Raw genomic sequence first — 26,723 nt, 5'->3', positions numbered from 1 at the left:
TGTCCCCCACGGCCCGCCTGGGGACTCCGGGGGCCGAGCTGGGCAGGCAGCTGGCCTCGGGAGCGCGTCCTCTCCTTGCGCCCCGCACACTGAGCTCCATTCATGAGCCGCTGCCGGGGCCTACGTTGTCGGGGACGCCCGGGAAAAGGGTTTCCGACGCGGAACCCCGAGGGGGGCAAAGGCCCCGCCGCGGGGAGGGGTCGCGCTTTGTCCTGTCCTAGCCCGGCCTGCGTGAGGAGGACCCTGGGAGATCTTGGGTGCCTTGTTCCCCCCAAGAAAAGAGAAGGACACTCGCCGAGGGCTCGGGAGAGGTCAGAGGGTCCGGCTGCCCTTGGGGCCCTGTGCTGCCGGCTGCCGTGGGCCGTGCCCCCCCCATACCCCGAGAGGAGATCCAGCACGCTCTGCTTCCACCAACCGGGGCGCGGGGCACAGGCCTCGCTCCCCAGTTCCCAGCCCCAGCCTCTGCCTGGGTCTGCATTAGCCCAGGAAGGTGGAGGCTGTGTCCCAGCCTCCTAAGGAGAGGCCTCCCCCCAGTCCTGGCGGCCTCGGGAGCAGTTGACAGGGGTGTGGGAGTGCGCGCAAGGCTTCCAGCTGGACTGCGCGGGTCTCCAGGGCGGTTGTCTATCTGTCCGTCTGTCCTCCTCCAAGACTCCAGAGGGTCCAAGCCCTGGCATGCCCTAGTGGCACACGCTGAGGCCTGCTGTTGCCTCAGCCGGCTGTTTTGGTTCATGGGTGGGTGGGTCGGGATATGGCAAGACAGAATTGTTGGTGGTAGCCTGGAACCCCTTTGGGATGGAGGGGTCGTTTTTTGTTTGTTTGGGTTCTTTTTTTTTCCTTCATTTTTTGATTTTTGAGCCACACCCAGATACTCAGAGCTTAACTCCTGGCTCTGTGCTCAGGGATCACTCCTGATGGTGCTTGGGGGACCAAAACGGATGCTGGGAATCAGACCCAGGTGGGCTGGATGAAGGACAAGCATCCCCCCTTCTTCACTGTCGCTGCAGCCCTGGGACCCCCCCACCCTTTGAAGCAGCTTACAAATTCCCTCCAATTATAACAGTGTTGGGAACCTGCCTTGAAATTCTAGCTCAACCTTTCTTTAGCTGTGTGACCTTGACAAGTTAATTTGACTTATCTGAGCCTCAGTTTCCAGGTGCGTTTGGTACCACCTCCTCCTGAGGTTTCGGGAGATGGCACGATAGAATAGTGGTACAGGGTCTGCCCACCTTCCTGGTTGGTGATCAATAATGGGGCCCCCCACCTCCCAGCCTGCTGCTCAGGGATCCCATCAGGGATGTTTGGAGAGTTTGGGGACAGTCCCTGTTGCTCGGTGTGTGTCCCCAATCAGAGTATGCCCCAAAGTCTCACGCAGAAGCCCATCCAGACCGGGTACTCCAGCATATCAAATTCTTTATTTGGATCTCGCTTTCCTGCACTCAGCTAACCCTTTTCATTCCATATGTTTTAGGTAACAATAGCTTTTTTTTTTTTTTTGGAACCCCTTCTGTACTTTGAACTGTATTGAGCTTTACGTAATTTTTCATCTTAATCCTCAGACCTGCCCCACAACTGAATTCTTACCCGCCTGCCGACAGGTGAAGGAGTCGAGGCCGTGGGCAGTGGGGTGACTGGCCGAGGTCAGAAGTCAGTGGTTTCATCCAGGAAGGCACCGTTGCCTGTGCGCATGCTCCTCCCTGGGAACCCCAGAGCCACCAACCCAAGACTGGAGTGGGGGGGCGGGGGTAAGGGTCAAGGAACCACTGCCTAGAAGGGTCGGCAAAGAGCAAACAGGAAACAGGCAAATAGGGTGGGCAGAGGCTCCGGGGGCAGCTGGCAGCCCCTGGATTCCTCATGGAAGTGACTCGGTTGTCCAAGGCAGCAGGGACCATGGATGTGCGCCAGGCTGCTGGAGTCCAGAGCCAAATTCATCCCATCTGCTGTGTGCTGTTGCACCAGTTAAGCACCCTCTCTGTTCCTCAGTGTTCTCCTAGGACTGGGAGAGGTAGTCTAGTGAACGGTTTGTAAAGTACTTAGAGCAGTGCTTGGCACAAGGAGCAGAGTAAGTCACTGATAAATGTATTTCTTTAGGGGAATCCACATTGCAGATGCTTAGGGGGAAATGTTGCTGGGGCGGACCTGGCCTTTGCTACAGAGCCACATTCCCTGACCCCTTAGATACATTCTTATACATTTTGGCCCTGCCAGCAGGTGTTGGTCTGCGGGGAACAAGTCTAGTAATATCATTTTGTTAAGAGATTGTAAAACTGAGGTGCGGGTTACTTAGTAACAGAATCCACCTCCTTCCTACTTGTGGGCAAACACCCTCCCCTTCCCCCTCCCCTCCCCCCCAGCCCTCCTGACATCCTGAGCCCTGCAGGACTCTCCCCATCTGATTGTGTAAGAAAAAGAACTGAATTTCTAACTGCGGACCCACCGCCACACACACACACACACACACACACACACACACACACACACACACTCTCTCTCACACACTCACACACACACTCACACTCACACACATCTCTTCCTGGTAACCTTCAAGGCCACGAATTAGCTGAAAGTAAAACTTCCCTTGGCTCTTGTGAGCACTCCAGCCAAGCCTCGGGTGGAACCGGTCCTGTTGCCTGGAGCACCCGACAGCCCCTTGGAGTGGAGGAGCTCCCGCCCCCAGGATTCTGCCTCAGTCTCCTCCCTCGGAGAGCAGCAGCAGCCCAGGCTCCCGCCCCCACAGCTAAGAAGACTGAGAGCCACCAGCCAGCCGGGTCCCACCCCCTTAACCTGCCTTCTCCCTGCGGCCCTGCCTCGCCCATGTGCAAAGGGGGCCTTGGGCCGCTCCGGCCCCCAGGGGGACTCTGCTCAGCCGCTGGAGAGGGAGACGGCTGCAGGTGCACGGACTGATCTCCAGGACGTGTCCCCCCATACCCTCCAGTCACACCCCGCTAGGTTCCCATCACATGAAATCTTCCAGAAGTTTGCAGCTGCCTCTAGCGTGGAGAGATTGGCTCTGGCATGACACTCCCGGAGGGTCATTGTATCTCAGTGTGGGGTCTGGCTTGGAGTTGGTGAGACACAGCAGAGGCAGGAAAGAGCCCTGGTGGTTTTTCTTTTGGAGGGGGGGGGGTCACACCCAGCGATGCACAGGGGTTGTTCCTGGCTCTGCACTGAGGAACCACTCCTGGTGGTGCTCAGGGGACCAGATGGGATGCTGGGAATCGAACCTGGGTCGGCTGCGTGCAAGGCAAACGCCTTACCCGCTGTGCTATCGCTCCAGCCCCCTGGTGGATTCTTGAGCATGCATTGGAGTGGGGATCAAGGGGGACGACTGTCCAGGTGCCCCAAGAACCTGTAACCAACCTCTGCTTCTGCCCCAGAATTCCATGCATCTCATGTTTCCATCCCAGGACTCCCAGACACGACCCCCCCCAGACAGACCCCCCCACTTAGAGATCAGCAGCTCCATTCACTGCCGCCCACACACTCCAGCTCACATTCACACCCCTCCGCACCCGGCAGTGTCTGTACGCAGCCCCAGGAGATGCCCTGTAATCACACTGGGGCTAGGTGGTCACTTCACTTCTCAGGAACCCCCAGTCCCCCAGTTATGGTGACAGTGAGCTCCAGCTCGGGATGGTGAGGAGTCAATGACAGGATGTGTATGCTATTCTTGAAACAGCAGGCTCTGGGTCCTGCCATGATTATGAAGTGTGTGTGTGGTGGGGGGTGGGGGGGGGGGGTAGGACCGCTGGGCTGGAAAGGAAAGAGGAAACCAAAGAGCTGCCCAGAGGCCCTTCCTCCCATCCTCTCCTCACCTAACCCCAGTTCTCCTTTGCTTTTACTTTTATCTTCCCCATGGTCAGGGATGGACACCAGAATCTCACACATGTGAGGCATGTGCTGTATACCCCTGGCCTCTAACCCGGGTTTTGGGTTTGTTTTTTTTTTTTTTTTTGGGTCACACCCGGCAATGCACAGGAGTCACTCCTGGCTCTGCGCTCAGGAATTACCCCTGGCGGTGCTCAGGGGACCATATGGGAATGCTGGGAATCGAACCCGGGTCAGCCGCGTGCAAGGCAAACGCCCTACCCGCTGTGCTATTGCTCCAGCCCGGGTTTTGGTTTTTGTTGTGTTATTCTGTTCCTGGGACCCCAGGAAAATACACACACACACACACACACACACACACACACACACACCCTTCACCTCCCCGCCCCCCCTCCCCCGCCCAGCTGGTGCCCCTTCCTCTGTGACTGAAATAGGGCATGGGGAGGGATCAGAGGTGGGGGATTGGTGGGTTGGAGAGACCCTCTGTGTCACCCCAGCAGGCTGGTGGAAGCTTGCTGGCAGAGGTGCGGTCCCGCAGATGCTAGGTTTGTTGTTCTCTTTGTCTGGTTTCCTGCCTTCCCTGGGGACACCCCCACCCCACCTCCAAGGCAGAGCTTCACTGTCGTCAGCAGAAGGGGCCCCAGAGGTCCTGGGGGGTGGGGGCGGGGCGGCTATGCCAAGCCACGCTACTCCGCCCCGAGCTCCCCCAGGGCCTGCTCTGCTGGGTCCCTGGGCGCGGGCAGAAGCCCAGCATCCAGGCTGGCCACCCTTTGGGGTGAGGCTCTGAGGGTTAAACCTAACGAACGAGGACGACTCCCCCTTCCACCAGACTGTCTTAGCTCCTAGGACTTGCCTGACCCTCCCTGCCCTTGCAGTACTGGGGGCATGGGGGGGGCCCCCCAGGGCTGTACTCAGGGGCCCCACCCACTGTCCCTTCCTTTGCCAATAGAAAAGCCCGCTGGAGGGCAAGGCCTTCCCAGCCTGCCCTGCTCCGGAGACAGGAACCGGGCACGCTTGACCCCCACCCCCAGCGCAGAAGTAACTGGGGGGCGCGGGGGGAACTTCAGGGGACAGAGGGGTCCCCTTGTTGGAAACTGGTTCCACTGGGAAAGTGAGGAAGAAGCGAAAAGTCGCAGCAAGTGGAATCCTGCCAATTTTCTAAGAGGTGGAAGTGCGAATGGGGTGAGATTGCTGACCCCCCCCCCCCCCTCCCCGTGGCCTCCACCTGAAGCCCCCTCTCCTCCTCATCTTCCCTCAAACTCAGCCCTGCCCCCCTGCCAGGCAGAAAGACAATCTGGAGAGAGGCCCTGGACAGAGACTCTGTGGATACAGAAGTTAATACCAGAGGCCACAGGGAACTTCCAGCTCAGATAAACCCACCCCCTCTGCCGCCCTGGGGCTGAGCGCCCCAAACCCAGGGTGGGGTCTCTGCTCAGCAGACGGTGAAGATGGTGAAGGTGAAAGCCGGGCCAAGCGCCTCCCCGCCCCCACCCTTATCTCTGGGGGCCAGAGCTTCACCCACTCACTCGGCCAGCCAGACCTGCCAGACCTGCCCTCGCGGCCCCCTCCCCACGCTCACGCCGCTGGGACACTGGCCGGGAAGCCCATCCGGAAACCCAGCTGAGGTCTCCCCCACCCCCTTCCAGGAGGACCATGCGGCAATAGCAGCCATGCTGCCCTTCCTGCTGGCCACGCTGGGCACCTCGGCCCTCAACAGCAGCAGCCCCAAGGACTACTGCTACAGCGCCCGCATCCGCAGTACCGTGCTGCAGGGCCTGCCCTTCGGGGGCGTCCCCACCGTGCTGGCCCTCGACTTCATGTGCTTCCTGGTGAGTGCCCCCCGGAGAGCTGCCTGACCCCTGCTCATCCTTCGTTCCCCCCCCCTGCCCCCCGCGCCCCGCCCCGAGTCAGGATTCTGACCCCGCTGCTCCCCTGGCCGTCCGTGGGTGGGCGGCCCCTCCACCTGCCAACAGCCCTTGTCCCCTTCCCTCAGGCCCTGCTCTTCCTGTTCTCCATCCTCCGGAAGGTAGCCTGGGACTATGGGCGGCTGGCCTTGGTCACAGACGCCGACAGGTAAGGAGCCAGGGCCCTGTCGCTCGTGCACACACGCGTGTACCCATGCTCGTATTCCTGCACGCGCACACGCTAGAACACACAGGCGCACGGACACCAGTGCTGGGGCAGATCTCCATGCACGTGTGCTGTTCGTGCACATTCATCTGGGAACGGACATACACGCCCACATACCTGTGCGATCTGCGTGCGCCAGTCCTTGCAGGCGCGTGCACCCAGACGCACGTGTGTCACAGACACGCGCAGTGCCTGCATGTACACACCTGCACCTAGTTGCAGGCTTACACGCGCATGTGTACGCCGGAACACGTGCAGTGCACACCCGCACACAAATACGCATGCATGTAGCCACACAGACCTCCCGCACTTCTCGGGGCTGGAAGGAGTCGGTCCTCTCTCATGCCCCTTGTTGGGAGGATGGAGATGAGAGAGTCCCAGGGTGGGCTTCGGATGGGGAGATACTTCGTCCCTTTGCCAGTCCTCAGGGACCGTCCCCCAGCACCCGCTCCTGCTAACCCTGTCTGTTCTCTGTCCCCAGGCTTTGGCGACAAGAGAGGGACCGAGTGGAACAGGAATAGTATGTGGGGGCGCCAGCCCCCTCACCCCCCACTAAACCAGCTCTCCCTCTCTTCTCTCATGCTTCTCTTCTCTTCCTGCCAAGTTACTGGATTCCTTTTGCAGTTTTCTCCTCTGCAGGCTCATGTCTCGGATTAATGCCGGCGGTGTGCTTTGCAGAGCAGGGGGCTCCCCAAACTTGTCTCTGCCTCCCCCCTCCCCCACACACTCCGGCTCGCTGGCTCCCTCCGGGCGGGCGCCCCTTGGCTGGAGCCCAGAGCTCTCCGGGTGCCCAGAACACACCCACCCCGTCGGTCGCAGAGACAAGATTGGGCGTCACCGGTGGCTTTCTGTCCCCTAACAGCTAGTTCTTCACATTCCAGGGTTCCCCGCTCCTCCCTTCTGGAAGGCTTGGGAGGGGGTGCTGCCCAAGGAGCCTCGAGTCTGGCCCTTTGTGTCTCATCAGCGTCTCTGTCTAGGACTGGAGTCGGAGTTGCGGCAGCTGCTGGGCTCAGGGAAGAGGGAGACCGGGGCCCACGTGGGAGACACCCTCGGGCCCCTTGATCCCGGCCCTTGGACCTGGCGCTCTCCTGGCCCGCGCTTCCCTCCGCCTCCTCATCACCCTCTGCAAATAGCAACTCTGCTGCCCTGCCCCCCGCTGGCCAGCCCGGGAACTGCAGGCCCGCTCCCACCCTTTCTTCCTTGGGGAGGGAGGCGGGGCCTGAGCCGGACTCTGGGCTGTCTCCTGAGTCAGTGGCCCCCTGTTTCCGCCCCCCCTCCCCCACCAAGAGAAAGATGCATCTGAGGGAGGCCGGGAGGGGCACTTCCCGCTTCACTCTTGCGCTTTCTGTGCCTTGTCTCATCCCTGGAGCCCGGGAGTGGGAGTTGGCCCACTTCACATGGCCTCCCGGGACTGAGACTCACCCTGCTCTCTGCTCTCTCGACCCCCCCCAACCCCCAGTGTGGCCTCCGCTATGCACGGGGATAGTCATGACCGGTATGAGCGTCTCACATCTGTCTCCAGCTCTGTGGACTTTGACCAAAGAGACAACGTAAGTGCACTCCCTCCCCCCCTCCCCATGACTTCTAGCAACCCACACAGTCCTGCAGATGATCAGGGCAGCCTGGGATGGGCAGCCCAGAGTCGGAGACTACTCAGGCCATGGCCCTCACCAGGGGAGCAGCCTCAGCGCCCGGATTCCCCCGCTCCCCCCATTTCACCTCCCCAAACAAGTCCCAAACTTCTTGGCGACAGCTGGGGCCTGGGTCAGTTCTGCTGCTGGGTGCTAAGGGACCCTTTATGCCTTAGATACAGTTTTAGATGGGTCCGCGAGTCTTCTAGGCCAGCCCAGCAGAACACCCAGAAGCCGCTGTGCAGCTCAGAGCCCCCAGGCCAAGCAGGGTGAAGCCCTGAGGCCTCCCTGTGCCCAAGGCTCTAACATCGGGACCCATTTCCCATCAGATCCAATCTCTGGCCCCCTGGCCTCCTGCAGGTCAGAAACTGCTCTTCAAGGGCCAAAGCGATAGTACAGTTGGTAGGATGCATGCCTTGCATGCGGCTGACCCCGGGGGAGGGGGGGAGCCTCCATCTCCGACATCCCATAGGGTGCCCTGAGCATTGCCAGGAGGAATTCCTGAGTGCAGAGCCAGGAGTAAACCCTGAGAATTGCCAAGTGTGGCCCAAGTCACGGTCACGGTCACGGTCCTCCCGTTGTTCATCGATTTGCTCGAGCGGACCCAGTAACGTCTCCATTGGAGACTTCGTTGTTACTGTGTTTGGCATCTCGAATACATCATGGGTAGCTTGCCAGGCTCTGCTGTGCGGGCGAGATACTCTCGGTAGCTTGCCGGGCTCTCCGAGAGGGGCGGAGGAATCGAACTTGGGCCGGCCATGTTGGCTGTGTGCAAGGCAAATGCCCTACCGCTGTGCTATCGCTCCAGCCCAGGAAAGAAAGGAAAGAAAGAAAGAAAGAAAGAAAGAAAGAAAGAAAGAGGAAAAAGAAGGAAGGAAGGAAGGAAGGAAGGAAGGAAGGAAGGAAGGAATTGCGCCTGCCTGTGTGGGAACCTGGGTGAGCCCAGCTCAGGCTGAGGCCCTGCGGTGGCAGCGCCAGGTGCAGTCCCCAGCCTGACTGGCCGGCACTCTCCTAGTCCCCAGGGGTGCTGACCAGGAGGCTCCTGCACCTTGACTGGGGGCATCTCTCCCATCCTGTGCCTGGCAGCTGGGGGGCAGCTCCCTGCCCGCCACTCCCAGGAACACGCCCCGCCCCCCTGCTGCCCTCAACGCCAGGCTGGGAGGGGGAGGGGCGCATGGCACAGGGCCCGGGACTGGCCGGGACTGCAGGCAGCGCAGGGGCACCTGTGGTTTTTGTTGTCTGCTGGCTGCAGACCCAGAGGTTCTCCCTCCCTCAAACCTCCCTCGGAAGCCCAGGCCACGCCCGGAACCACGCAGGGCACAAGACCCCCCGCCCAGGTCCCCCGGCCCATGCGGCCCATGCCGCCTCCACGGGAACCCCGCCCATGTCCCACCGCCTGTGTACAGTGCAGTGGGACCCTCCACACATGTCCCCAGCTCCCAGGCCCCACCCGTATACAGCTCGGCAGGACCCCCACCTCTGCCTGTCCGACCGTCCTGTTGAGCTCTTGCTGGCTTCCAGCAGGACGGGCAGAGAAGCCCTTGGTGATTCTCTGAGGCTGGTCCTGTCTGCTGCCCTCTCCAGCCCTGGAGGGGGGAGGGAGCACAACTGGATGGGGGGAGGGGTATGGCAGAGTGGGGACCCTCCCGCCCCCCCACCCCCCCCACCCCCCGCTGACTGGGACTCTCTTCTCTGTCCCACCAGGGTTTCTGTTCCTGGCTGACAGCCATCTTCAGGATAAAGTAAGTGAACAGTCTTGGGCTGGAGAGATAGCACAGCGGGTAGGGCGTTTGCCTTGCACGCAGCCGACCCGGGTTCGATTTCCAGCATCCCTTATGGTCCCCTGAGCACTGCCAGAAGTAACTCCTGAGTGCAGAGCCAGGAGTAACCCCTGTGCATCGCCGGGTGTGACCCAAAAAGCAAAAAAAAAAAAAGTAAGTGAACAGTCTTGAGAGACGGAGAGAAAGAGAGAGAGGAGAGAGAGGCTTCAGAGCCTGCCATCCCCGACCAGCCCAAAGGCCAGTACCAGGAGGGCCTTAGTGCTCCCCACCGACCCCCTCCTCCCCTAAGAGGGGGCTCTGCCCTGCCCCTCTGGGTCCTGCTCACCTGTGGGCGCCCGGCCGCTTTCCCACTAGCTGGGGCTGGAGCCCCCGCCTCAGGCCCTGTGCCCAGCTGTGCACAGCTGGCAGGGGAAGGCGAGGCGGGCAGGAGACAGATGCAGACCAGAGGCGAGACCAGGAGAGCAGGCAGCGAGCACCGAGGCAGCAAGCCGGCCCCTCCCAGCAGCACCCATGGGTGCCTCCCCGACCCAGTCCGCCCAGCCGCACCCGCCCTCACTCCCAGCTCTGCCCTCCCACCCGCCCCACCCGCCTCATCTGCCTCACCCTGGCTGCTCTCATCCTTCCGCCCTCCTCCCCGCTCTTCCCTTCCCTCCTCTCCTCTCCTCTCCCCTGCTTCCCTCCTCCCGTCTCCTTTCCTCTCCCTTTCTCTCCTTCCTCCTTTTCCCCTCACTCCCCTCCTCTCCTCTCCCCTTCCCGCCTCCCCTTCTTTCCTCCTCCCCTCTCATTCCTTCTCCTTCCCTCCTTTCTTCCTCTCTCCTCCTCTTCCCTCTTCACCCCCCTTCGCCATCTCTCCTCCTTGTCTCTACCTTCCTCCCTCCTCCCCTCTCCTCTCCCCTCCCTCCCCCTCAGCTTCCCCCCTTCCTCCCCTCTGCCCCCTCTTTCCCTCCCCTCTCCTCTTCCCTCCATCCCTGTCTCCCTCCCTCCCCCCCTCCCCATCTCCCCTCTCCTCTCCTTCCTCCTTTTTCTCCCTCTTTCCCTCCCTCCTTCCACCTTTCCGGCTCTTCTCAGCCCCTTCTTACCCCACCTCTTCCTTCCTCTGCCTCCCCCTTCCTCTTCCCTCCCCAGCTAGGACTCTGCCCCCCCCCCAAAGCCACACTGGCCAGGGCATCCATGGGCCGGGCGGGCAGGGCAGCTGTGGCCGCTGGCCGGTGCTCACGACCTCCCTCTGCCCGCAGGGACGATGAGATCCGGGACAAGTGCGGGGGCGACGCGGTGCACTACCTGTCCTTCCAGCGTCACATCATCGGGCTGCTGGTGGTCGTGGGCGTCCTCTCCGTGGGCATCGTGCTGCCCGTCAACTTCTCAGGGGACCTGCTGGGTCAGTAGGGTGCGGGCAGGCAGGGGGCAGGGCGCGTGGGGGTGGGCGGGGGCGTGTGCCCTCACCCGCCTCCCCCTCTTCCCACCCCCCAGAAAACAACGCCTATAGTTTCGGGAGAACCACCATCGCCAACTTGAAATCAGGGTGAGGCCGGGAGCAGCCGGGTGGGCCGTGGGGAATGAGGGGCTGGGGGCAGAGGGAGCTCCAGGGGGGTCCTGGGGAGGTAGATGCCCGCGAGGCTGCCCAGGGGTAAGCAGAGGAAGAGAGGGCGCTGGTGAGGTGGCAGGACCCCAAAGCCTCTGCGTGCTGCTGTGCTGTCCGATTCCGCCAGCCAGCCATCCACAGGCCCCCTCCCTGAGCACCCTGGGAGTGGGGGTAGCCCCTATTGAAAGCCAAGAGAAGGGGCCGGAGTAATAGTACAAGGGGAGAGGGCACTTGGGGCTGGAGAGATAGCACAGCGGGGAGGGCGTTTGCCTTGCACGCGGCCGACCCGGGTTCGAGTCCCAGCATCCCATATGGTCCCCCGAGCACCGCCAGGAGTAACTTCTGAGTGCAGAGCCAGGAGTAATCCCTGTGCATCGCCGGGTGTGACCCAAAAAGCAAAAAAAAAAAAATACAAGGGGAGGTCACTTTCCGTGCATGTGGCCCACCTGGATTCAATGCCCAGGACCCCATATAGTTCCCCCCCCCCCCCCCCCCCCCCCCCCCCCCCCCCCCCGCTGGAGTGAGCTCTGAGTGCAGAGCCAGGAGTGACCTTTGAGCACAGCCGGAGGTGACCCATCCCCCCAAAAAAAGCCAAGAGGAGGCGGGGGCAGCCTTTCTGGGGGGATGGGAGGGGCAGCGGGGACTCTGGGGCACCCGGCAGCCCATGCCCGGGCTCCATGCGCCTCCCGCCCCCAGGAACAACCTCCTGTGGCTGCACACGTCGTTCGCCTTCCTGTACCTGCTGCTGACGGTGTACAGCATGCGTAGGCATACCTCCAAGATGCGCTACAAGGAAGACGACCTGGTGCGCGCCCGGCCCCGCCCCCGCCCCGCCCCGCCCCTGCCCCGCCCCCAGCCTCAGGCAGGCACCCCACTTGCGTCCCTCCATCCCCCCACCCCTCCAGGTGAAGCGCACCCTCTTCATCAATGGAATCTCCAAGTACGCGGAATCGGAGAAGATCAAGAAGCATTTCGAGTAAGTGGCCGCTCTAGGCCCCGCGCCCTGTCCCGCTGGGATCTTTTGCCTTCCGACTGGTGCCCTGTGTAGGATGGGGGTCGGGGGTGAGCTCCCTGCACTTGGGCCTGCTCCAGGCCCCTCACTGTGTGGGGGGGGGAATCTCCCCCACTCCCAGGTTACAACGGCTTTGGGGGGGGGGGAGCTGGAGGTGGGTCCCGGACTGCAGGTCTTGGAGGAAGGCGGAGATGCCACTGAGGTTGCAGGTGGCAGAGCGCCTGGCCTGTGCGTCCCTGTCCTCCGGGGCTGTGAGACCCTTGGGAGGCCTCAGCACAGGCCGGGTGAGTGAAGGACCCCAGAGCCTGGGGCAGGCTGGCGCCTGGGGGTCAGCTAGTCCAGGTCTCTGCCTAGAGCCGTGTGAGGTCAGCTCGGGGCCAGCCAGGAGCCGTGCTAGGGGGAGAGGGGTGGCAGTCAGGGCCAGGCCCCGCCCAGGGCCTGCATCCGCTACGGCTCCCCTGGGTGGGGGTAGGGCTGGGGGGTCAGTGCAGACCCCGGGCTGTGGAAGAGCGAGTGTTGTGGCCAGCGTTGGTGAAGGGACACTTGTCCCCCAGCCCGCTTCCTCTGGTCACCTTCCGTATCCCAGGCATACATCCTAACTGGCCCCGTAAGACCCCGTAAGGGTTTTCCCATGGGGCCTCAGGTGAAAAATCATGTTCATGAGGGAACGTGGCTGGAGACGAGGCGGGGGGTGGGGGCGGCCGGTGGGACAGAGGAGCTGCGGAAAGGCCACCAGGTCGGAGGAAGGTTGATAGGGAGTTGAGCTGCCGGAACTCAGAGTAGGGGTCACGAGCAGCTTGGCAGCAGTGAGAGGCCTCTGGATGCACAGTGCCCAAAAATCCCTTCAAACTTGCGTGTGCAAACGAGCCCAAGGTGCCTTGGCACCTTGCTGCCCGCAGTGTTGCATTTCTGGGTGGGTACGGTTCACAAGAGGGGAAGATGTAAGGAGACTTGATGTATGCTGGAGCAACAGTACAGGGTTTAGGACGCTTGATCCTCTGCTGCATATGTCCCCAGGTACCCCTGGGAGTGACCCATGAGCACCCCGGCTGTGGCGCCAAGATTAAGAGACTCACTATCAGGAAGTGCTCAGTCAGCGAGTCCCGAGGGTTGAGCGCAAGCATAGCGTAGCCCTGCTCCATCTCGGGGCGAGGTCGGGGCCCACTGCATCTGGGCAGAGCAGGCAGAGGGTCATGGTCGTGGGTCAGTTTGGCTCCGGGTTAAAGATCACTTCTGGGGGCTGGAGCGATAGCACAGCGGGGAGGGCGTTTGCCTTGCACGCGGCCGAACCGGATTTGATTCCCAGCATCCCATAGGGTCCCCTGAGCACTGCCAGGGGTGATACCTGAGTGCAGAGCCAGGAGTAACCCCTGCGCATCGTCGGGTGTGACCCAAAACAAACAAACAAAATAATAATAATAATAATAAATGAAGACATTACTGGGCCCACTCGAGCAAATAATAAAGATCGCTTCTGGCCAGGGTTAGAGGTCAGCCTCAAGTCAGGGTTAAACCCAGTCTCTCGGAGCCAGAGCAATAGTACAGCAGCTAGGGTGCTTGCTTGCTAGATCTCCATGTCCCATATGGTCTTCTGAACCCCAGGAATGAGGAATGAGCCAGGAATGAGCCCTGAGCAGAGAGCAGGAGTAAGCCCTGCACCTCTGGGTGTGCTACACACACACACACACACACATGCACGCACACACGCACGCACGCACGCACAACCATCTCCTGGCCTCCTTGGCCCGGGACTGTCTGCATGTGGGGTTGTTGGGCTCTCTCTGGATCATGGCTCTGTGTTGGGCCGGAATCAGGCTTGCTGGGAACAGGGGGAAGAGAATAATCAGGGCCCCAGACAGTGCACAGAGCTTTCAGGCACCGTCCCAGCAACCCCAAGGCAGTGAAATTAACCCCTGGCACTGCCCAGAACCCCTGAGGAGGCAAGGGGAAAAACTAAGACTTAAAAATTAAGAATAGGGCTGGAGCTATAGCACAGCGGGTAGGGCGTTGCACACGGCTGACCCAGGTTCGATTCCCAGCATCCCATATGGTCCTCTGAGCACCACCAGGAGTAATTCCTGAGTGCATGAACCAGGAGTAACCCCTGCGCATTGCTGGTGTGACCCAGAAAGCAAAATAATAATAATATAATAATAATAATAATGGACTGGAGCGATAGCACAGCGGTAGGGCGTTTGCCTTACAAGGGGCCAACATGGCCGACCCGAGTTCAATTCTTCCGCCCCTCTCGGAGAGCCCGGCAAGCTACCGAGAGTATCTCGCCCGCATGGCAGAGCCTGGCAAGCTCCCCGTGACGTATTCAATATGCCAAACACAGTAACAACAAGTCTCATGATTGAGACGTTACTGGGCCTGCTCGAGCGAATCGATGAACAACGGGAGGACCGAATAATAATAATTGGGGGGGTGGGACTGGAGGTATAGTACAGCAGGAGAGTGCTTGTCTAGCACACAACTGACCTAGGTTTCAATCCCAGCATCCTGTATGGTCCCCTCGGAGTGCTGCCAGAAATGACCCCTAAGCACAGAGCCAGGAGTGATCCCTGAGCGTGGAGCCAGGAGTGAGCCCTGAGCACAGAGCCAAGAGTGTGCCTTGAGCATCACCAAATGTAGCCCCCAAACAAGCAAAAATAAAATTAAAAATGTAAAAAGTGAAAGAAGGGGGATGGAGAGATATCACAGCGGGTAGGGCATTTGCTTTGCACGTGGCTGACCCCGGTTCGATTCCCAGCATCCCATATGGTCCCCTGAGCACCGCCAGGAGTAACTCCTGAGTGCAGAGCCAGGAGGAACCCCTGTGCATCGCCGGGTATGACCCAAAAAACAAAAAAGAAAAGAAAAAAAGTGAAAAGGAAACCCACAACAAGAAACACCACTTCCCAGCAGCCCATGAGGTCTGGCTGGAATCCACCCTCGCTGTGGCAGCCTGACCCCGCACCTGCCCTAACACCCCCACATCCTGCACACAGGTGGGGTGTCACCTGAGTTTTATTCTTAGGGGACCCACCTTTTATTTGCATTTGGGGTGGTAACAGTCCAGTGCTGCTCAGGGCCTTCGGGTTCTGTGCCCGGGATGGGGTGGTGGTGCCGACTCCCAGAGGTGCTCGCAGGAGCATGCCGAACTGGAGATGGAGCCTGGCACTTCTGCAGGCAAAGCCTGCACTCAGCTGCACCTTCGCCTCGCACCCTCTGCCCTTTTTTTTAAATAATTTTATTGTATCGAATTACCCTGAGCTATGGGCTGGAGCGATAGCACAGCGGGTAGGGCGTTTGCCTTGCAGGCCAACATGGCCGACCCGAGTTCGATTCCTTCGCCCCTCTCGGAGAGCCCGGCAAGCTACCGAGAGTATCTCGCCCGCACGGCAGAGCCTGGCCAGCTCCCCGTGGCATATTCGATATGCCAAACACAGTAACAACAAGTCTCATGATGGAGACGTTACTGGGCCCGCTCGAGCAAATCGATGAACAACTGGAGGACAGTGACAGTGGCAGTGACCCTGAGCTAGAGCATTACAAAGCTGTTCATGATCGGGTTTCAGTCATGCCATGTTCCAATACCCATTCCTCCACCAGTGTAATTTCCAAGCACCAGTGTTCCCAGTTTCCCGCCTATTTACCCAAGCCACCCCCCACCCCCTCCTGCCTCTGTGGCAGCCCCCCCCATCTTAGGCATTATGGTTTGCAGTACCGATGCTGAAAGGTTATCATGTATATTCATTTCCCTGCTTTCAACACTCAATTCTTGTGCAGAGTGATCATTTCCAAGTAATGTTGTCATAATGGACCCTCCTCTATCTTAACTACCCTCCACCTCCCACACCCTTGTGGTAATTTCCAGTCACTGACCAGACCTACTGGCCTTTTTTCCCCAGACCTTGCATATTAGTTTCATACTATTTTTGTTTTATATCCCACAAATGTGTGTAGTCATTCTATATCTGTCCCTCTACTTCTGACTCATTTCACTTAGCGTAATACTCACCAAGTCCTTTTAAATTTCATAACCTCATTTTTCCTAACAGCTGTGTAGTATTCCATTGCATAGACGTACCATAATTTCTTTATCCAGTTTTCTCTTCTCATCTGCTCTTCTTGCAGCTTAAGAGGGAAGGGGCTGGGGGCAGGGACGAGAGAAGTAATACAGAGCTTAAGGCGCTTGCCTGGCTTGTGGCTGCCGCCCTGACAGACCCACCAGGTGTGGCCTCTGAGCATTGCCAGGTGTGGTCCCAAAACCAAAGAGAGAGAGAGAAGATGGGGCAGGGGGGTCTTGAATTGGAGATGTATGCCTGAAAGGCCATGGATGCCTTTGGGGTTGGGGGCGGGCAGGTAGCTGGGGCCTCTGGAAGACCCTGCCCGAACTCTGTTTCAGGGAGGCGTACCCCAACTGCACTGTTCTCGAAGCCCGCCCATGTTACAATGTCGCTCGCCTGATGTTCCTGGATGCAGAAAGGTAATGAGGGCAGGGGCCTCTCCTAGGGGCGAGAGTCTCTGCACTGTCCTCCCCATGCTCGGCACTGCAGCGCAAGCCCTTGGAGTTTGGGGTTGCCGCAGAAGGAAAGGGGTGCATTCACCAGCCCATCTTTGGACCGTCTTCTTTAGCAGGAGAAGAAATTGAGGCCAGAGATTGGCTCTTCAAGCCCACGTTCTCCCTTGAACACGTTCAATTGCTTGTCTCTGTGTCTCTGCAGCTTTGGCTAGCGTAGAGTTCTCACTTGAACACATACTTCCTTTCTCTCCCCTCACATCTTTCTAAGTAAATTTTGTTCAGTAAAAACTATCTTGGGAGGGGCCGGAGCGATAGCACAGCGGGTAGGGTGTTTGCCTTGCACGCAGCCGACCCGGGCTCCATCCCTGGTATCCCATATGGTCCCCCAAGCACTGCCAGGAGTAATTCCTGAGTGCAAAGCCAGGAGTAACCCGAGCATTGCTGGGTGTGACCCAAAAAGCAAAAAAAAAAAAAAAAAAAAAAGCTATCTTGGGAAGCCAGAGTGATAGTACAGTGGGTAGGGTGTTTCCCTTGCACGTGGCCCATCTGGGTTCAATCCCTGGCATCCCCTATTGTCCCCCAGGGCAATGCCAGGAGTAATTTCTGAGTGCAGAGCCAGGAATTACACCCAACCTGAGCATCATTGGGTGTGACCCCCAAAACCAAACAAATACGTATATACGTATGTATGTATACATCACAAAGAGCAAGAGCGATAGTACAGCAGATAGGATATTTGCCTTGATCATGACTGACCTGGGTTGGATCCCTGACATCCCATATGACCCCCTGAGCTCTGTCAAGAGTGATTCCTGAGTGCAGAGCTGAGTAACCCTGAGCATCACTGGGAGTGGCCCAAAAACAAAAAAAAAAGGGAAGGAAATGAATTATTTTAGGCCCTTAACTGGCTCCCTGAGAGAGGGTAGGAAAGGGCAGGGCTGGCCTGAGGATCCCCGGGAACCCGGCAGCTGGAAGCAACCCCCGAGTAAGCGAACCCCAGAGGGCGGGCAAAAGTGACGGGCCCGTGGCTCCCACAGGAAGAAGGCTGAGCGGGGGAAGCTCTACTTCACGAACCTGCAGAGCAAGGAAAACGTGCCCACCATGATCAACCCCAAGCCGTGCGGGCACCTGTGCTGCTGCGTGGTGCGGGGCTGCGAGCAGGTGAGGCCCGTGCCCAGCCGCCCCTCCCGGGCCCCGGGCCGCTCCCCTGTCCCGGCCGTGCTGAGCCTCTCGGGGCCGCCCCCACCCGCAGGTGGAGGCCATAGAGTACTACACGAAGCTGGAGCAGAAGCTGAAGGAGGATTACAAGCGCGAGAAGGAGAAGGTCAACGAGAAGCCCCTGGGCATGGCCTTCGTCACCTTCCACAACGAGACCATCACGGCCATGTAAGCGCCTGCCCGGCCCGGCCCCTAGCCTGGGCCACACCCACAGCCCCGCCCCATCCAGAGGCCCCTCTCACAGCCCTCTTCCCAGCCCTGCACCTGGCCTGGACCACGCCCACGGCCCCGCCCTATCCAGAGGCCCCTCCCACAGCCTTGTCCCCCCCCCCAGCCCCGCCCCAGGCCTGGGCCACGCCCACATCCCCGCCCCATCCAGAGGCTCCTCCCACAGCCTTGTTCCCAGCCCCACCCCTGCCCTGGGCCACGCCCACCGCTCCGTCCTATCCAGAGGCCCCTCCCACAGCCTTGCCCCCCCTCTCAGCCCCGCCCCTGGCCTGGGCCACGCCCACATCCCCGCCCCATCCAGAGGCCCCTCCCACAGCCTTGTCCCCCCCCCCCCCGCCCCACCCCTGCCCTGGGCCACGCCCACCGCTCCGTCCTATCCAGAGGCCCCTCCCACAGCCTTGCCCCCCCCTCCCAGCCCCGCCCCTGGCCTGGGCCACGCCCACATCCCCGCCCCATCCAGAGGCCCCTCCCACAGCCTTGTCCCCAGCCCCACCCCTGCCCTGGGCCATGCCCACCGCTCCGTCCTATCCAGAGGCCCCTCCCACAGCCTTGCCCCCCCTCCCAGCCCCGCCCCTGGCCTGGGCCACGCCCACATCCCCGCCCCATCCAGAGGCCCCTCCCACAGCCTTGTCCCCAGCCCCACCCCTGCCCTGGGCCATGCCCACCGCTCCGTCCTATCCAGAGGCCCCTCCCACAGCCTTGCCCCCCTCCCAGCCCCGCCCCTGGCCTGGGCCACGCCCACATCCCCGCCCCATCCAGAGGCTCCTCCCACAGCCTTGTTCCCAGCCCCGCCCCTGGCCTGGGTCACGCCCACAGCCCCGCCCCATCCAGAGGCCCCCCCCACAGCCTTGTCCCCCTGGTCTGGGCCACGCCCACAGCCGTGTCCCCAACCCCGCCTCTGGCCTGGACCACGCCCACAGCCCCGCCCCATCTAGAGGCCCCCTTCCACCCCCACCGGGCAGCTGGCGGGCAAGGGTGTTGGGCTGTGGCTCCCACAGGAAGCCCTGTCCACAGCCCTGTCCCCAGACTTGCCCCTGGCCTGGGCCCCACCCACAGGCCCGCCCCATCCACAGGCCCCTCCCACAGTCCTGTCCTCAGCCCCGCCCCTGCCCGGCTGCACCAGCCCCATCCACGGGCCACTCGTAAAGCCATGCCCCATCTGCAGGCCACACACACAATCCCATTCCCTGGCCTCGCCCCGCCCATCCCTGGCCCCGCCCTATCCCCAGCCCCGCCCCTGTCCAGGCCCGGCCGATGGCCCCGCCCCATCCACGGGCCACACCCACAGTCCTGTCCCCCGGCCTCGCCCCCTTTACCCAAGCCCCGCCCCACCCCCAGGCCCCGCCCCTGGCCCCCTCCACTGAACCCTGCCCCCCACCCTCTGGCCCGCCCTACCCCAGTCATGCCCCGCCCCAGTCATGCCTCAGGCCCCACCCCAGCCACACCACTCCCTCCGGCTCCGCCCCAGCCATGTCACACCCCTTGCCCTGCCCCGGACTCGCCACCCCCCTGGGCACCCTGTCCAGGACCCCGCCGCGCCTCCAGGCCCCCACGCCTGGCGCCTGCTGACCAGGTGACCGGTGCCTGCTACCCTCAGCATCCTGAAGGACTTCAACGTGTGCAAGTGCCAGGGCTGCACGTGCCGCGGGGAGCCGCGCGCCTCGTCCTGCAGCGAGTCCCTGCATATCTCCAACTGGACCGTGTCCTACGCCCCTGACCCCCAGAACATATACTGGTGAGGGGGCCCCGGCCCGGACGGGAGGGAGCGCTCCGCTGTGATGGGCGTGGGGTGCGTGCCCTCCGGGCGCCTGCCTTGAGCATCTCCTGCCCCCCCCACCTCCCAGGGAGCACCTCTCCATCCGAGGCTTCATCTGGTGGCTGCGCTGCCTCGTCATCAACGTGGTCCTCTTCATCCTCCTCTTCTTCCTCACCACCCCGGCCATCATCATCACCACCATGGACAAGTTCAACGTCACCAAGCCCGTGGAGTACCTCAACGTGAGGCCCCGCCCCACAGCCCCCTGGGGCTGCACCCCCCACCCCTTCCATCCTGAGAGGCCACCCTCAACTTCACAAACACCAGGATAACCCAGGGATGAGAGAGTCTGGTCCCGGCCCTCACTGACCCTAGGACCTCCCAAACAGCCCTTCTCCACCTCCCCACGGCCTCGCCAACGGGACTGGAGGGTTCGAGGCATCCAGACCTTGAGCCTTTGTCAAAGACCGCCGTAATGGGGTCAGGACACAGCTCCAGGGACAGTGCCTGTGAGGCCCTCAATTTGACCCCCACCACCCCGTGCCCGCCCCTCCTCGTGGCTGAGTGTCCACAGGAGTGGCCCTGGCTGTGGCCTGCTTGCTGGAGCCCAGTATGGGGAAGTAGGGCTGCTCAGGCGGGGACTGGTGTGTTCCTCAAACACAGACTCTCCCGGGAACCCCCAGGACAACAGTTAGAAGGGCACCGTAGCTCCACTGTCACAGATAAGACCCGGACTCCTATGGCCAGAGCCATAGTGCGGGGGGGGGGGGGGGGGCACTTGGGCACTTGCCTGGCATGCGGCTGTCCCGGGTTCAATCCCTTACATCCCATATAGTCCCGCGAACCTCTCCAGGAGTGATTCCTGAGCAGAGTCACCCCTGAGCATTGCTGGGCGTAACCACCCCTCTCATTCAAAAAAAAGTGGGGGGCTGGAGCGATAGCACAGCGGGCAGGGCATTCGCCTTGCACATGGCCAACCCGAGTTCAATTCTCAGCATCCCATATGGTCCCCTGAGCACCACCAGGAGTAAATCCTAAGTGCAGAGCCGGGAGTAACCCCTGTGCATTGCTGGGTGTGACCCAAAAAGAGGAAAAAAAAGACAGACTGCTGGGATTGGAACCCTCTCTGCTCTTGGCTGCAAATGTTATCAGAGTCTGTTAGGGACCACACCTGGCAGTCACAAGAGTAACTCCTGGCTCTGCACTTAGGGATCACTCCTGGCATTGCTCAGAGGAGCATATGGGGTGCCTGGGATCTGACCCGGGTCAGCTCTGTGCAAGGCAAGTGCCTTCCCAGTGCGCTGTCACTCCAGCCCTGCTATTGGTATTTTGGGGGGGCTTTGGGGCCCCTGTTTTCTGTAAAATGGGCCCATGTCACCATTCCAAAGATGCATACCAGCAGCACTATCCGTGTCTGGCTCTGAGCTAACCCTGGAAGCGTAGAATCAGGCCCTCCCGCTGCTGAACGTCTGAAATGGGGCCCTGAGAAGCATGGGGCGCCAGCTTAGTGGAGGAGGGGGCAGTCGCCGAACTGCCCCCCCACCACCACGAGCCGACCCATGCCCTCTGCCCTGCAGAACCCCATCATTACCCAGTTCTTCCCCACCCTGCTGCTCTGGTGCTTCTCGGCCCTGCTCCCCACCATCGTCTACTACTCTGCCTTCTTCGAAGCCCACTGGACACGGTGAGACGCGGGCAGCCCTGGCCCCCCGGGGAGGCCTCCAGGGAGCACGGGCTGACCCGGCCACACCCGCCCCTGTGCCGCAGCTCCGGGGAGAACAGGACCACGATGCACAAATGCTACACCTTCCTCATCTTCATGGTGCTGCTCCTGCCCTCGCTGGGACTGAGCAGGTGTGTCGGGGGCGCTGCGGGCTGTGGGCTGCGGGTGGCCACCCCCGAGCCTCCCGACTCGGGTCATCCCGGGCCCATCACGCTGCCCCTCTCTCTCCTGCTCCCTCCAGCCTGGACCTTTTCTTCCGCTGGCTCTTCGACAAGAAGTTCTTGGCTGAGGCTGCAATTCGGTTTGAGTGAGTGGCTGGACCCCCCCACCCAGGGAAGAAAGGGGGAGTGGGGGCTGGGGCCGCCAGGGAGGGAGGGGGAGTGGGAGCGTGGTTCATGCTCCACCTGCCAGTTACCACAGGAAGGCGGGACACAGCTTTCACCCCGCAGTGGAGAAGGGGGGACTCACAACCCCGTCCAGCAGGGTTACCCCCCCAAACTGCACCCAACATGTCTGAGGTGTACTCAGGGGCAATCCCCCAGGGCATATGGGAGGGTCGGTCTCTGGATTCTGGGGTCACACTCCGTGGGAGGCTCTGGGGCTTATATTTGGGACTGATTCAGGGGCTGAGTGCCGCTAAGGAGGCAGGGAGGGACGGGGGGGGGGGGGGGGGGGGAGTTTCTGAACTCTTCCCTGATGTTCTCTGGCACCGCCTCCGTGGAAGGGGTCTGTGGTCTCTCTGGGGTCACACTTTGGGTTTGGGTTTGGGTTTGGGTTTGGGGGGGCCACACCCAGCGATGCTCAGGGGTTAGTCCCGGCTCTGCTCTCCGGAATCACTCCTGCTGCTACTTGGGGCCCCCCTGTGGGATGCTGGGGATTGAACCCGAGTCAGCCATGTGCTAGGCAAACCCCCTCCCCGCTGCTGTACTATCTCTCGCTCCGGCCCCTGACCTCACACTGGGCAATGTTCCAAGGCATGAGTCCTATAAGTCCCTCTGAAGCGCCAGGCTTATTCAGAGGTCATGCCAGCAGGAAGACTGCTCTTGGGGGGGGGGGGGGTCCTAGGAAAGGTGTCGGGGCGGGGAGGGGGGCATGTTCTTGGGGACATCTGTGAATAGTGGGTTTATTCCCTTTGACCTCCTACAGTAATCTTAGACTTCACAGTTGGGGTGCCACCACCCCAGAGGTACTGACAAAGGTTCCTGGGCTGCCCCTGGAAGTGGCCCAGAGGAGGGGGCTGAGGCTGGGACTCTGGGGGCAACTCTGAGTTACGACTGGGGGCGGAGAGGCGGGGAGGGGGTGGGGGGGGGGGAGGCAGGCGAATCTTCTGGATGTCCCTGGGGCTCACACTCTTGGGGTCTTTGGGGGTGTCAGAAGGGTCCTTCCTCTTGGGCAGTCACCACCCGGACAGCAGCGCTCTGTGCCCATTCTCGGGGTGCCTGGGGGTCACACTCGCCGCGTGCACTCACACGGAGGGGTCGTGGGGCCGTCACGGGCTGGGGGTGGGGGGTGGGACGGGGGTGCTGGCTTGCTGGGGACCGGTGTGTCGTGCGCGGTGGAGCCGGCGGCCACCCCCACCCCCAGCCCGAGGCCGCGCTGGAGCGCCTGGTGCCCACAGGTGCGTGTTCCTGCCCGACAACGGCGCCTTCTTCGTGAACTACGTCATCGCCTCCGCCTTCATCGGCAACGCCATGGACCTGCTGCGCATCCCGGGCCTGCTCATGTACATGATCCGCCTCTGCCTGGCGCGCTCGGCGGCCGAGCGGCGCAACGTCAAGCGGGTAGGGCCGCCCGGGCGCCGCGGCGGCCGCACGGCGCCCCCTGGCGGGCCCGGCCGGAAACAGCAGCAGTGGTGCCAGAGTGGGGCGGGAGGGTGGGGGGATTAGGGGTCTGGGGGGCTGGGACAGGGACTCGGGGGAGCCCGGTGCGCGGCCCTGCGCCGTCCGCTTTCCACCGGAGGCGGTAAGTCGACCTACATGTCCAGCAGTGGTTCTGCAGAGCGGAGACCCTGTCGTTCTGACAGCCCTGGGATTCCAGGGTGGGGGTCCCGTGGGGGTCAGGTGGGCGGTCGAGGCCCTAGCAGTAGGATTTTTTTTTTCCCTCTCCTAAACGCACACAAAGACTCTGGAACATCCCCTTCCCCAGGCTGCCTGCCTCTCCCCCGCTGATGCACCCGCCCCCCCTCCAGCCCCCTAGCCCCCCAAGGCCCTCCCCGCCCTCTTCTCACGCCCTGCTCAGCCCCAGCTGCCCCCACATGCTTGTCCTACCCCCGCCCCAGGCTCCTTCCCCCGCTGCTGCCCCGTGCGGCCCACCCCCCCCCTGAGCCCCCTCCTGCCCATCTCCCCCCCAGCATCAGGCCTACGAGTTCCAGTTCGGCGCGGCCTACGCCTGGATGATGTGCGTCTTCACGGTGGTCATGACCTACAGTATCACCTGCCCCATCATCGTGCCCTTCGGTAGGCACCGCCGCGCCGGGACCTGGGCCCTGCTCGGGGGGACCCAGGACCTCACCGGCCCCGCCCCAGGAAGGCAGGCACCCCCCGAGTGGACAGGGTCCCGGCTGGGAGACCCGCCCCTCAGGCCTCCCGCCTGGTCCCTGGCCCAGTCGGGGGGCCTGGCCTGGAGGGAGGAGGGGACACGCCAGGGACGTCACTCAGTGCTGGGCCCCTGGGCAGTCGCCCCAACACGGCCATCTCCCCCCCACACACACACCAGGGCCTTCACCCACCCACCCACCCACTGAGGTGCCCACACATATACTCCTGACCGCGACTCAGGGCCACACGTGTCCAGAAGCTCCCTCTTAAGCGCAGGAGAGGCCTTGGGCCTCCTTGGCCAGGTCCCCAGCTGAAGCCGAGCTCTAGGACCCGGGAACAAGTGCCACTTCCTGCTGGAGAGAGCTAACCGTTCCCCTCCGACTCTTGGTCCATGCTCCCCTGGAGAAGGGCCTCCTGCTCTAACCTGTCTGCGTGCCGAGGCCTCTCGGCCAGCCGCCAGGGCCACAGAGCTGGTCACCAGGCCATTGTCCTGCACTGCACGTAGGCTCAGAAACAAAACACAGGGCTTTGCGGACGGGAGGCGGTGTGAGCGCCGTTCCTGGACTCCCCGCCGGGGAGGGCCAGGGGGGGTCCCCGATGCGCCGGTCCCAGGGCAGGCTGTGTGCTCCCCAGGGCTAATGTACATGCTGCTGAAGCACCTGGTAGACAGGTACAACCTCTACTACGCCTACCTGCCGGCCAAGCTGGACAAGAAGATCCACTCGGGGGCCGTGAACCAGGTGGTGGCCGCGCCCATCCTCTGCCTCTTCTGGCTCCTCTTCTTCTCCACCATGCGCACGAGTGAGGGCCGGTGGGGGGGCACCCAGGCAGGAGGGGCCGTCCCAGAGGTGGGGGACTGCTTGGAAGGTAGAAGGGGGTCACCATGGGCTGGAAAGATAGCACAGCGGGTAGGGCGTTTGCCTTGCACGCGGCCGACCCAGGTTCGATTCCCAGCATCCCATATGGTCCCCTGAGCACCGCCAGGGGTAACTCCTGAGTGCAGAGCCAGGAGGAACCCCTGAGCATCGCCAGGTGTGACCCAAAAAGCAAAAAAAAAGGGGGGGGTGGGGGCCGGAACGATAGCACAGCTGGTAGGGCATTTGCCTTGCACGCGGCCAACCCGGGTTCGATTCCCATATGGTCCCCTGAGCACCGCCAGGAGTAACTCCTGAGTGCAGAGCCAGATGTGACCCAAAAAACAAAAAAAAAGAAAAAAAGGGGACCACCAGGCCCCCAGAGCAGCGTGCATGGTGCCACCCGTGGCTCCCGCCCCTCCCCCCCAGGCTTCCTCGCCCCCACGTCCATGTTCACGTTCGTGGTCCTGGTGATCACCATCGTCATCTGTCTCTGCCACGTCTGCTTCGGACACTTCAAATACCTCAGTGCCCACAACTACAAGGTGGGGGCGGGGTGGGGGGGCAGGGGAGGACGCTTGGGAGCTGAGGGGTGGGGCAGCAGGGGGCTACGCGGGATGAGGGGCCATGGCTGAGGGCAGGAGAAACACTCCCCCCCTCGCATACACACCCTCTGACTCAACCCTGGGCCCCCCCAAGATTGAGCACACGGAGACAGATACCGTGGACCCCAGAAGCAATGGCCGGCCCCCGACTTCTGCCACTGTCCTCAAGTCTGCGGTGAGTGTCCTGGCCCGAGGCCCCGCGTGGGTAGCCCGCGGTGGTCTCTGCTGGCCTCTTTCCAAAGCAGGAGGGCCTGGGGGCTGGAGCAATAGCACAGAGGGTAGGGCGTTTGCCTTGCACGCGGCTGACCCGGGTTCAGTTCCCAGCATCCTGTATGGTCCCCTGAGCACCACCAGGGGGGATTCCTGAATGCAGAGCCAGGAGTAATCCCTGTGCATCGCCAGGTGTGACCCAAAAAGCAAAAAAAAAAAAAGGCAGGGGGGCCCGCCAGGCCTTCAGCAGCGGCCCTGGCAGTGGGACCGTAGCTGCGGGTCACCCACAGCCGTCCTGAGCACCCAACGCCCCCTCTCCTCCCCGCAGAAATACATCGCCCAGGTGCTGCAGGATTCAGAGGCAGACGGGGACGCGGGTCCCGGCAGCTCAGGGGACGAGCCCCCGTCGTCCTCGTCCCAGGACGAGGAGCTGCTCATGCCGCCCGACGGCCTCACGGACACAGACTTCCAGTCTTGTGAGGACAGCCTCATAGAGAACGAGATTCACCAGTGAGGGGGGCCCTGGAGGCCACCCCGACCCCCACTCCCCCGCCCCACGGACACTAAAAACAACGCTAATAATTTATTAGGTCTACAGCCCCCATCCGGCCCCCTGCCCGCTTTCATTACGGTATTTAAAATCTGGGGGGGTCTCACCGCGCTCTCTCCCCCCCCCCCACGGAGGGAGGGAGGGAAGGACCAGCCCCAGCCTCAGTGAGGAGAGCCCCGAGCCGGCCCCGGGGCAAAGAGGGGTGTGGACAGGGTTCCCCCAGATCAGTGCCCCCCAGGCTTGTCGTGAGGTCCAGAAGGGTTAATGAGAGCCAAGAGGGTGACCCAGTGCCATGGCTGGAGACCTGGGGGGGCAGGCAGGTCAGGGGCCACCCCCCAGTTCCTTCCTCCCCCCACCACCCCCGCCCCCGGGATCGAGCTCTCCAAGGACGCGGAGCCCCAGCCATGAGCGGGGAGGGGGTGCTGAGGGGGAAGAGGAGTCTGGCCCCAAGTGTGGCCGGGGGGTGGGGACCCAGGGTGGGGGGAGGGTATGGCTGACACTGGAAAATGGGTTTTTGCACTGTTGTTTTTGTTTTTGTTTCCTTTAAAATAAAAATGAACAGAAAAGCTCTGAG

General features: G+C 61.8%; 1 protein-coding gene across 2 annotated transcripts in view; it reads left to right on the top strand.

Moving 5' to 3' along the window:
- The window catches only part of TMEM63B (transmembrane protein 63B), a 27,427-nt gene extending 704 nt beyond the window's left edge, over positions 1-26,723 (top strand). Inside the window, exons 2-24 of one of the 2 annotated variants that reach the window (XM_056126064.1) lie at positions 5,472-5,654; positions 5,819-5,898; positions 6,437-6,475; positions 7,415-7,505; positions 9,291-9,328; positions 10,603-10,745; positions 10,838-10,889; positions 11,646-11,754; positions 11,855-11,925; positions 16,352-16,432; positions 17,506-17,629; positions 17,721-17,854; positions 19,512-19,649; positions 19,759-19,912; positions 21,248-21,354; positions 21,438-21,524; positions 21,635-21,700; positions 23,012-23,174; positions 23,744-23,849; positions 24,564-24,731; positions 25,214-25,329; positions 25,484-25,564; positions 25,928-26,723. In XM_056126064.1, coding sequence (XP_055982039.1) covers positions 5,496-5,654; positions 5,819-5,898; positions 6,437-6,475; positions 7,415-7,505; positions 9,291-9,328; positions 10,603-10,745; positions 10,838-10,889; positions 11,646-11,754; positions 11,855-11,925; positions 16,352-16,432; positions 17,506-17,629; positions 17,721-17,854; positions 19,512-19,649; positions 19,759-19,912; positions 21,248-21,354; positions 21,438-21,524; positions 21,635-21,700; positions 23,012-23,174; positions 23,744-23,849; positions 24,564-24,731; positions 25,214-25,329; positions 25,484-25,564; positions 25,928-26,113 — 2,493 coding nt within the window. In that variant the 5' untranslated portion in view covers positions 5,472-5,495 and the 3' untranslated portion in view covers positions 26,114-26,723. The remainder of the gene's footprint in view (positions 1-5,471; positions 5,655-5,818; positions 5,899-6,436; positions 6,476-7,414; positions 7,506-9,290; positions 9,329-10,602; positions 10,746-10,837; positions 10,890-11,645; positions 11,755-11,854; positions 11,926-16,351; positions 16,433-17,505; positions 17,630-17,720; positions 17,855-19,511; positions 19,650-19,758; positions 19,913-21,247; positions 21,355-21,437; positions 21,525-21,634; positions 21,701-23,011; positions 23,175-23,743; positions 23,850-24,563; positions 24,732-25,213; positions 25,330-25,483; positions 25,565-25,927) is intronic. The other variant, XM_056126065.1, reaches the window with a different exon arrangement.

The sequence above is a fragment of the Sorex fumeus genome, unplaced genomic scaffold (genome assembly GCF_029834395.1).
Source record: "Sorex fumeus unplaced genomic scaffold, SorFum_2.1 ptg000061l, whole genome shotgun sequence".
NCBI classification, from domain to species: domain Eukaryota; kingdom Metazoa; phylum Chordata; class Mammalia; order Eulipotyphla; family Soricidae; genus Sorex; species Sorex fumeus.
The sequence above is the reverse complement of the archived record's forward strand: the minus strand, read 5'-3'. Positions and strand labels throughout refer to the sequence as shown.